This window comes from Aegilops tauschii, chromosome 4, assembly GCF_002575655.3.
Source record: "Aegilops tauschii subsp. strangulata cultivar AL8/78 chromosome 4, Aet v6.0, whole genome shotgun sequence".
Classification (NCBI taxonomy): domain Eukaryota; kingdom Viridiplantae; phylum Streptophyta; class Magnoliopsida; order Poales; family Poaceae; genus Aegilops; species Aegilops tauschii.
In genome coordinates, this window is record NC_053038.3 from 453,814,284 (window position 1) to 453,825,915 (window position 11,632).

The following is an 11,632-nucleotide window of genomic DNA, read 5'->3' on the forward strand; positions in this document are numbered from 1 at the left end:
GGGAACTAGAGGCACAAATGGACGGTGACGTCGACAACTGGGTGGAGGATGATGGCGACGACGATGAGCGTGAAGATGAGGATTCAGCAAATAGCACGGTATCTATCTATCTCGCATTATTGTGCACCTACATGGGTTTGTCGCAAGCAAGGGATTCTCCTTGTCACCTAATACTTCTGCTATCACTGATGATTGAACTGCATTCGTAGAAACAAAAAATGACTGAATTGAACTATCTGTACTAGGTTGCTAGCGATTGAATGTTTGAGCTGGTGCATTGGTTCTGTGCGTGAATCGTTTGGTTTGCTACCAATTTCAATGTACTGTACTAGAGAATTATGAATGTTTGTAGGAATTCTTGTAAGGTCGCATAAGAGGCATGCATAAAGTAGATGTTCTTATAGGTGTTGATATAGCTGGTCTTGACCTGCATTTTGGGCCTTGACCAATTGGACCAAACAGCGTACTAATTTTTTTTTATTCTCGGTGCTTAGAAGAATTAATTTGCTATCAGGTTGCTTGGTAACGAGTTATCAGCACCTTATAAACATTTCTTTTGCATTTAATCCCGCCGCCGATGCCTCCTCGGCCGCCGATGTCTCGTCGTGGCCGTGCTTATGCATAGGCGCCGCCAGCGTCGCGTGCAAGTTAGCCTGTCAGCAACATGAGCAGTCTGCCCACCCTCTCCTCACTGGGAATTTAATCTTGCTATACTGAAGTGCAGCTCTTTGATTACGCCTTTTCAGTGTAGATTCTTTCATGTTAACTAATTGGAACAAGTTCTAATTAGGTCACAGATTTTGTACTGAATAAAAAGTGTTGTTTAGAGACAGTAATGGTTAAGGGCAAAACCATTGATTTTACAATTTGTACCACAAGTGTCGAGCGTCCATTTTCTACTTTGAGGTTATTTAGGCAAGCTACAGTCATATGGTGGAAGGTGTTTTTCTATCCAACAGGTTGTAGCTAGTAAGCATAGAGTAAAATAATAGATGAAGATTTCCTTATGCAATTCAGGAGCGGAAAGAAACATATAGCTGATTACTCTGTTTCAGCCAAACATTTTTTTGTTTGTTCATGTTTGAGGAAGAAAACCAAACGTATAGCGATTTAAGGTAGTTCCGTTTTTTGTCTTGTGACAGGCGCATGACGACTATGGCAATTGGCGCCAAATCCCGGCTTTCACTGGAACATGTGTGAAGAAATGCCTGTCACCTAGTACTTCGAGCCGGTGGCCACCTTCTTCTTCACCCAGAAGAAGGTGAGAGTTATACCGTGGGTGTTGTCCTTATTGATTCTTTATCCAATCCATAGTGAAGTAATCCTGGAAAATTTTCCACACAACAAAGAAGTGGCTACTTTCTGTTATGTCCAGTGTTTTCTAGCCATATCTTATAGAACTGTTGATTTCCTTGGATTCACAACGGGATATAATGGTGATCAAAATGTTGATATGTTAGGATTAGTTTCCTAGTGCAAATGCACTAAGGAAAATCTATATTCAGTTGGTAGGTGCTAGTACTTAAACTGCATTTAAAATTTAAGCTTAGTGTTATCTATCTAGTCTGATTTATACACTGCATTCAGTTATTTGTCACTTTTAACTAAATATCTTTTTGTAACTGAAATATATGTGTACTTATAGTGCATATTCGCATTGTATCAGAATCTTAGTCCATGTGTCTCCTGTATCATCTGAGATTATGCTTCCTCTCCATTTATTGATAAAATCTATATGCCTTGCTGATGCTCATTTCCATCGCTGCAGGATAATGAGATGTTGAAGCGGCATAGTGAATCCATGAGACTGTAGTGCAATTACACCGTTCCATTGAATATTACTCAGGAATAAGGACATTTCAATGGCAGAATTTTTTCTTTTCATTTTTCTTACTATTGGAGTGAGGATAGGTAGAATGAGAAATTGTGGGATATTAGATATGGCAACTGTTTGATAGTAGAATCAGGAATAAGGACATTTCCATCACTATTGTGTTTTCTCGTAATTGTAAGAAGGACACCGATAACTGTCACACGTGTGGTGTATCGGGTGGTTGTGCCGCACGCCTCGTGTGGCATGGAGAAGAACCCGCCCGCACGACCGCGTCCGGGCGCGTGCAGCCACAGCCCGCACGTCCGGTGTGTGGCAAAACCGCCCACACGTCCGGGCCAAACGACCGCGCTGCCCGCACGACCCAGCACGCCAGCCGTCCCGTGCTCCTTCCGATCCCCAGTCCGCCCTGCCGCCATTGTCTCGCACCTCTCGATCCCCTACCTCTGTCGCCTTCCTTCTCTGGTTGCCATGGCAACCAGAGCAGATCCCTAGCGCCTTTCCCACAGCTAACCACCCACCCCACCCCACCCCCCTACCCCCTCCCACCCCAACCCCGCCCTCCCAAGACGACGAGCTAAAACAGGTGGATCCCCGGTCTCCTTCTGTTTCTCGACCTTCTTTTGTCCAGAAATCTGAATTTGCAAAATTTGCCCACGAAGATGGCGAGTGGATCCACGCTATCAGGGCAAACACCCCATGAATTTGTATGTCTTTGCATTTGCCCACCAACATACGCCAGATCTGCCATATACTATGCTAGACTTGTGCCAAGCTTCTGGGTTGGCTTGATGCGAGTAGTTGGTAGCGTAGTAATCACTATAAAATAGGAAGAGAAAGGAGGAATTTGGCATGGGGAGGGAGGAAAAATAATTGTCACTTGTATCTAACGTCAGTTGCCATCTATCGTTGTCCGTAGTTGCCACCATGTTATATTATTGCTTGCCATCCTATTTTATTTTCTGTTGCCATCGCTTCAAAATGATAGATGGCATCCAGAATTCAGAAAAGAAAAATGGATGTGCATGTCCTACTTGCCATGAGGTGTTGGTTGCCTACGCAAGAAATGTTATGAGATTGTCGTGTTATCTTCTACGTGCAAACAGCAAGAACGCTTTTTGCGGATTGTTGATGCATTCTTGTTCATGCAGTGACTAAAAGCACAGTGGCAGAAAAGAAAAAGCAGAAGAATGAATCACGAAGATGGCACTGATCCTTGGCTTTCTCAAAGGCCGGAAACGCCACCTTGGGATGCAGCAGAGTACAATTAACTCATTTCTTCAGGGCCATTGCTGCCACTACTAGAGCACTACGCGGGCATCGGTACGATGCATGATAAACAAAGAAGAAACAGTTGCCATGTTCGTGACGATGAAGATGTCATTCTACTTATGTCCTACAATCTATTTTTTAGCAGGTTCTTATGACCAAACCACAATCAGGGGGGCGGCATGGCAAGTTTCGTCACAGGGCGCTAACGCTGACAAATGTACGGGCAACCAACTTCAGCTAGCTAATGTGGCAATCAAGGTAACGCATATGAAAAAGGAACTTATTGTTGTGGACATGAAATTAAACTTGCAAGGATGGCAAAAGACTCACGAGTTATATCGGAACAAATGTAGGACCTTCATGCAGCACGTGGCATCAGGCAGCAACCATGTACCTGCCATCAACGTCGTACACAGGTGAGCGCATGAAAGTGAAGTTGTGGAAAGTGAGTTAGGAGAAAGGAACATATATGACAGCTTCGGTTGCCATGGCTGGACAAACTGCAGCTGCCATGCCTGGACAACTGCAGTTGCCATGTATAATCAAATGTGACTGCAATGTCTAAACAACCGTGGATGACAAGTGTGAAAAAATCTGTGTGGCATGGTTGGACCACTACATGTGCCATGTTGAACAAACTACAGTTGCCATGCAATGACCAACTGCTACCATGATCGCAGGTTGTTACGGTGGAACCACATCGGCAAACATCTCATGGCAAGCTTCACAGTTGCAGGAAAACGCTATTGCAGATAGAGCACATCAAATTGGAATGACAGACCACACAAGATCGGCACATGCGGCACAATAAGGTAAAAAAAAGTGAAAACAGAAAACAGTACTGCATTTGCTTTTGTGGGGAATAGCATGTGAAGAAAAGTAGATTTGTAACGGTGGTGGTGGAAAAAACAAAAAAAATGCTACCAAGTGGTCATGTGCAAAAGAGACGTATATTGTCTTCAGGATTTGCCAATTGCTATAAGAGTGTGTGCAACATTCATGATTGTTCACATTTGCGTATTGAGCTCAAGCCTAGAATACAAAGTTTTGATGCTAGAGTATACTGGTTGCCATGTGTTGGCAATAGTAGTTGCCATGTATGCTGGATTGTATCTGCCATTGCTATGTGCTGCAAGTTCTGATGCTGAAAGAAGCTGGTTGCCATGTGTGGGCAACAGTAGTTGCCATGTGTGTTGGACTATTTCTGCCATTGCTATATGCTACAAGTTCTCAAGCTAAAAGACGTTGGTTGCCATGTGGTTGGACTGTAGCTGCCATTACTGGAGAATTACAGTTGCCATGCATGGCCGTATGCAGATTCACGGCTTGCTGTGTGAAATGATGTCATGCAAAATCACATGCAGTTGATGTACTCCGTTACGATACACATGACATTCAAGCAAAATCTTACGCTCGTACCTGATTTTTTAATGCAGGACCTTCAACTACAATTAACAGCGGCGCAGGGACATCTACTATGGGGAGCTCTGAGCGCATGGAAGACGCGTTCCACCAGCCAGCCAACACTCATGCCACAAACAATGCCAAGTCAGTGTCGGAAATGGCAATCGTGCCAGCAATACCGACAAGCACACATGTGCACACCAGCACAAGCAACACTCAAGCAGGTGAAACAGCCGCCGATACTGAAGTGAATGATGAAACCGATGACGAAACACAAGGGGATGAAGATGGTGGGCAATCAGAAATCATGGTACCCCAGCCACCGTATCTTGGGCAGAGATTTGATTCATTTGCAGATGCAAAGGAATTCTACCAGACATATGCAAAGTTCCATGGGTTTGCGGTCAACACCGAATACCATAGGAAAATTAAAAAAACTAACAAGTACAGCAGAGGTGAGATGAGGTGCTACAAGGCACGAAGAAAACAAGAAGGGCAAAGGTGATGCGCATGTCGTTCTGGAACGAAAGAGAGGTATCATTGTCAAGACGGAATGCCCTGTCCGGTGTAAGCTGAACGTAGATGGAGCACAGTGGGTGGTCACTGAATATTTTGACGAGCACAACCACGAGCTAATAAAGAAGTTTGACCTGGTAAAATTTCTGACCGCCCACAGAGGATTCACCCCCCTCGAGAAGAAATTCATAAAGTTGCTACTTGATTGTAACGTCGGTCCATCAAGAATGGTGCAGATACTCTCCCTCATCCACAGCAAAAACGGGTCTCTGAGTAGCATGCCCTACCTACCAGCAGACGTCACAAACCTAAAGGCAAAGTACCGTAGAGAAAGCAAGTTGGCTGACATAGAAGCCATGATAGCCTACTTCGATGAGAAAGCGAAAGAAGATAAAGATTTCTTCTACAGGATAAGATTGGACGATGAGGACCGTGTCAGGAACATGTATTGGGTGGATGGTGCTGCAAGAAGAGCCTACAAACATTTCCGAGACTGCATTTCTTTCGACGCGACATATCTCACTAATATGTACAAGATGCCATGCGCTCCATTCATAGTAATAAATAACCACAATCAGTCATTGCAGTTCGGATGCGGGCTCGTTCGGAACGAAGACACGGATGGGTATGTTTGGCTGTTCAAGACCTTCTTGGAGTGCATGGGTGGACTTGCTCCGATGAACATAATAACATACCAGGATTTTAGCATGCGTGTAGGCATAAAGGAGGTCTTTCCGTTGGCAGTGCACAGGCACTGCAGGTGGCACATTATAAAGAAGGCTGAGGAGACACTAGGACCATTCTTTGCTGACCGTCCAGACCTGCACAAGGCATTCGAGCTGTGCATGGACCACAGCTTGACGGTGGAGGAGTTTGAAAGGAGCTGGATGGCTATGATTGAAACATATCGAGTCCAAGACCACGAGACGCTAGCTAGCTTGTGGGAGAAGCGAATGTACTGGGTGCCGGCCTACTTCATGCAGTGCTTCTTCCCGTTTCTGCAGACTACACAGCACAGTGAGGGGTTCAATGCTGTTTTGAAGCGGTACGTGAGCCCTGGCAACTCATTACTACAGTTTGCCAAGCAGTACACCGCTTTGCAACAAAAAATACTGGGATCCAAGCTACAGCAAGAAGCAAACACCGCGCTCAAGCAGCCAAAATTGCTAACGTATTTACCAATGGAGAGGCAGATGAGCAAGATATACACCAACACAATTTTTAACAAGTAAGTCAGTTGTGTTACAATCTTATTTGCACAAATCATGAAGGTACGAGGTGCCATGTAGAATGCAATACAGTTGAAATGCTTATTTGAAAATGATGATTGTGTTGAAAAGTAGCCATTAGGTACAGAGTAAACATGATATGTAGTTGTCGTGCTTAATGAACTACAGTTTGCCATGCTTAATGAACTGCAGTTTGCCACATTCACTCAACTGCAGTTACCATGTTTGCGTAACTGCAGTTGCCATATTTGATGAACTGCAGTTGCCATGTTTAATGAACTGCAGTTGCCATATTTAATGAAATGTAAATTCGAATGGCCATGATGGTATGGAATGCAAATGCCAAATTGAAGTTGTTATGTAGTTGCCATGTTTAAATGAAATGCAGTTGCCATGTTTAATGAACTGGAGTTGCCATGTTTACTCAACTGCAGTTGCCATGTTTAATGAACTGTAGTTGCCATGTTTGAACGAATTGTAATTCCATTGGCCACAACAAACAAAAGGTGCTACAAAAAACTTCACACAAGAGTTTAACAAAAACCACACAAAACTTGCAGATTCCAGGAAGAAATAAAGCGTGCCAGCATGTACACGGCTTTCCAGGTGGACGAACATACGTTCAAGGTGTGTTCTATCATGGGCATGTCGGATTCAGAACCTGAAGACCCAGACAAGGGAAGGAACTACTTTGTGAAGGCATCGATAAGCGAAGGTGAATACTACTGCCAATGCTGCAAATTCGAACGGGACGGGATTGTGTGCTGTCACATTCTAAAAGTAATGGACTTGAACGCGGTGACACGAATGCCCCGCCATTTCATAAGGCGGCGATGGACTTGGGACACTGACGACGCATTGGCGCCGCAAACATCAAACGCAGTTTTGGCCGTGCATGACGAGAGACCAGAGTCAACCATGGAAGCCGTGAGGCACGTTGTGTTGACAAAGAACTATGCTGAACTAATTGATGAATCGTGCAAGAGTGATGAGACAGCAAGGGTCGCAGAAAAACACAGGAAGGCCCTCAAAAGAGAGCTTGATTAGATCAAGAAGAGGAAAGCTGAGGAAGCCTTACACAGGTTCCCCCGCACATCAAGTGTGCCTTCGTCCACAGGGCCATCATCTGAAAACTCGGAGGTAGGATCTGGAACAGCAAGCACACAAACACAGGTTAGGAACCCGCCCCATTCCATCACAAAAGCGCGTCCAAAAGAGATAAGATACAAATCGGGATTGGAGATTCAAGCAAAACACAAGAAACCAAAGAAAGGGACGGGCAATCCGTAAACAACATTGGAGCACTTTGACTTGGTCCATGGTGACATTTTTTTGTAATCTAGATGTTCTAAATTTTGCAAAAACTGGAGAATGACTCTTCAGGTGCATCAGAATCTGAAGTAAAAATGCCATGAAGGAATAGCTGCAGTTGCCACATGTATGGCACTGAATTTGTCATGTTACTTGAACTGAATCTGCCATGCAATTTCTACTGAATCTGCCATACCATTTCTACTGAATCTGCCATGCCATTTCTACTGAATTTGCCATGTTATTTTTACTGAATTTGCCATCTTATTTTTTACTGAATCTGCCATGTTAGTTGTACTGAACATGCCATGTTAGTTGTACTGAATCTTCACCGCGTAGATTTCCATGTTCAGTCAGCGCATTTTAGTCACACATATTGTATTCTGGTGCAAACTATGGGAAACAAGATGAAACGGTCTCGTGCAGTAACCGCACAGGTTACTGCTCCGTGATCAAACTACCATGCTAGCCGGTACAGTTAGCAGTGCAAAAAAACCCCAAAAAGCCAAACAAGAAAGAACGATAATCACTAACCATGACTGATCAACTACATTTGCCATGTTTTCAGACATCAAGGACGCATTCAAAACACCATGCTGGTACTACCAACCCACAAGCACATAATAGTACTGAAAACACATAAACGTATCTGTTGTCAAACCTAAGTAGGTTCACTTCCACACATATATTACAAACTATTCAAATGTCACTCACACGCCACCACTGTATACTAGGCTACGGGGAGATGCAGTCATAGCATATTACAAGGACATAGTTTTGAAAAAACAAGGTAATACCTTACATTCCTCGGCAACAGAATGTAAGGTAGGCGTTCGGTCAGGAGCACCACGTGATCACTTGTACTTCTTGGTGGCTTTCTTCACAACTTCCTCTATGAACTCATGTGCGTTGGACCGCGTGTTGAAATCTTCATTCATCAACCAGTTCCATGTGTAAATTTTGCGGAGCTCGACGACCATTGCAGCTCTGACGACAGGAACCCGTCGACCTTCCCACTTTGCAAGGTATTCCAACGTGTGGAAGCTGCAGTCGTGCCTAAACAAGAAAAGAGTCAGGTTAACTCACAAGAACATATAGAAAAAATCATAAACTTCAATTCAGAGGTGACAAAAAAGAGAGGGTGAGCATTGGTTTGGAGGACACGTGAAGAAAAGATGGGAAAATACTGGTTTCCTTGCTTCGTAGTCGCCACGTACTCAATTGGAAAATGTCTGATCTGGACCTTTGAGTTTTCATAGTGACGGTTCCATGTCTCTTTGAGGTTGTTGATGAAGTATTCAGCATGCGTAGTAAGGTCTGCAGCAGCTTCTGAACGCATTGAATCAAGCACCTCAAAACGTTGGTTCTTCAGGTCAAGGCAGATCGCGTAGTGGTGACCACACTTGTCATGTGGGTCGTGTGGTGCAAGCTCCTGGAACATGGGGAACAAGACCTGCAAACAAAAATGAAGGAAAGAAAAGAAGTAGAGCTCACATTAAGAACAGAAATGATGTAGTTGGGAAAATGACATGTAAAGATATCACCGGTTACACTAACAGGCACATGAGTGACTACGAAAGCATCAAGGGTCCAAGAAAAGTGGACCAACGTATAATGTTTAGTTGTAGTGGGTAATTAAAAGAAGTTGCCGTCCATGTATGAACAAAGTTGCCATGTATTTTAGTTTGAAGTTGCCACATAGGTTGTATTAGGAAAGCAAATCAGAAGTCAGTTTACATGGCAGTTGTTGCCACATGAAACAGCTGTCACAAAACAGGGTGTAGCCCACATCTGAAGCATAGCTACTGGAAAAAAATAACATGGGAGGAAAAAATGTGCAAAAATGGAAGGAGTACTCACACATTTCTTCATTATGAGCTTGAAATCACCATGCGCCGCAAAATGCTTCCTCAGGATTTTGTGGTGGAAGTCACAATCCCATATTTTGCACGTCACAATGTACTGCATGATTGTTTTGTCGGGAGACATATCCATATGCATGTTGATGAAGTCAATCCCACATGCAACTACATTCTTCGACATTTTACCGAGTGGCCTCACAGACTCGGCAAGATCACCCAGGTCAACGTACGTCGCATCACATTGTATGATCTTGGTTCTATCCAAACATGAGTTGTATGAAAATGATATAACATGAAAGAATCATGTCTACTAAGTGAAAAAAAGAAATAAAACGTAAACGGAGCATATCTAGAAATATCAAAAGGATGAATAGTAAAAAGAGCAAAGCAAATGAGAGGTTTATGTGGGTGTGGTCATTACGCTTTCAGCTCCTTCATGTGATTGCTGTTGGACCTCGCATTTCCAAAGCACTTGACAATATCGTACAGCTGGTTCTGATCCTTTGTGGCCTTGACTTCCGGCTCATAATCATCCGCGGGTGGCGCGTGAACTACCCTACGCTGCCTCACAGAACCAGGGGTGGCACTTCTAATGGTATCCTCAGATACGGACTCAGCAGGCACGTTGGAACTTGATTGGCCCTGACCTCGTGAGGACCTCCTCTGCAATGCTGCCTCCTCAATCCTGCGGTAAGCTTCATCAAGTGACGGCGTAATCTCCTCAGGGGTGGCTGCACGGGTCAAAAAAGTGGGTTAGGAATCCTTGGAAAACAAAACAAATCTAGTTTGAAATGAAGGTTGCAGAAATATGAGATGTAGGCACAGAAAGTAGGGAGTTGCCATGTGCAGGCAACTCCAGTTGCCATGTGCAATGCATTGTAGTTGCCATGTGACAACAACTACAGTTGCCATGATCTATCAACTGCAGTTGCCATGTGCTTGCAGAATGGAGAAATGGAGTATGGCAACAGAAAAATGTAGGTGACAGCGTGCAAAGCAAATCTAGTTGCCATGCCCATCAGATAACATTTGCCATCACAAGTGAGAACCCAAAAAAAATTGCTTGGAACAAAAGGCAGACTAAAAAGATGTATACACGAATATGATAAACGCATAAAGAAATGTACCTTGCACAACCAGCTCTGCGAACTTCACAGCCTTCTTGCCCTCGACCATTGGCTGCGCCATCATTGGGACCATGCCTGCCGGGAAAGCAAAGGCAACTGGTGAAGGATCTTGCAACACTGGTTCATCTTGACTGCGATCAATGCCAAGGCTACAGCTCGGTGGGGTGAAGGCCATTGGGTGCCTCTCCTGCCTACTGGCCGGACCGCGAACAGCTTGCTGGGCAGAATCCAAGGGTGAAAGATGAACAAACATTTCTGCATCGGCTGCTGCAGTCATCAGGCTTATTCGTAGGACGGGGCGTGCTGTCAGCGGTATCAGTCGCAACTTTCTTGACAATCTTCTTGTTTGGGCTTAGGGGACACCGATGTTGACTGGGAGCTTAGAAGTGCGCAGATTTAAGCTGGGGTTATCCACTGCGGGTAAAGACGCAGTCTGCTCTGCACGTTCACCTCCGTCAGTCGTGCCCGGCTTGCCACCTGGGTTGGTTGTACTCCGGTCTTCCGTTCTCTCTATAACATTGCTTCTGGCAGGTGGTGGGAATAGTGTGGACGCAGGCACATAACCAGAGTCATCTCTACTGCTCCTAGCTACAGCAGGCGCGTTGGGTGTGTCTGCAGATTGCTTGCGGGGGCTACGACGCCTAGGTGGAAGACCAGCTCACGCAACGGTCACCTTGGCAACCTCTGGAGCACCAGAAGCTGGAGTTGTTGTGCCAAGAGTCTCACCTATGGATGGCATATCATTATGAACTGTCGCCTCAGCCCCTTCTTTCATGGATGAAGAAGTGCCACCACCCACGCGCTTGGAATCCGTGTCAGATGAGCGGGAATCTTCCTTGCTTAGGTTGATCTCGGGGGCGTCCACTTCAACATTTGCTGATCGGGTCGCATGGCTCACAGCAGCATCCTTCATTGCTAGCAGAGTGGGCAATATTTCAGCAGTCCTGGCAGATACCGACTCATCACTCCCAGATGTATGGATGCCTGATGTCGTAGCCTGCACATCTGCAACCGGCGGAGATGTTCGGCCGCTTGCATCAGAGCTAGTGGGAACAGTGGACGGTGCAGCAGCAGGTTTGT

At 44.9% G+C, this 11,632-nt stretch overlaps 1 protein-coding gene and 1 long non-coding RNA gene across 2 annotated transcripts; both read left to right on the forward strand.

Moving 5' to 3' along the window:
• Positions 1–951: 951 nt before the first annotated feature.
• Positions 952–1,924, forward strand: LOC120962576 (uncharacterized). Its single transcript, XR_012182873.1, has 2 exons — positions 952–1,261; positions 1,769–1,924. It is a non-coding gene; the product is annotated as an uncharacterized lncRNA (long non-coding RNA).
• A 1,567-nt stretch (positions 1,925–3,491) lies between these two features.
• Positions 3,492–7,299, forward strand: LOC109760480 (protein FAR1-RELATED SEQUENCE 5-like). Its single transcript, XM_020319295.3, has 4 exons — positions 3,492–3,519; positions 4,540–4,962; positions 5,090–6,251; positions 6,813–7,299. The coding sequence occupies exons 1-4, from the start codon at positions 3,492–3,494 to the stop codon at positions 7,297–7,299; spliced, it is 2,100 nt and encodes a 699-aa protein (XP_020174884.3).
• Positions 7,300–11,632: the final 4,333 nt, after the last annotated feature.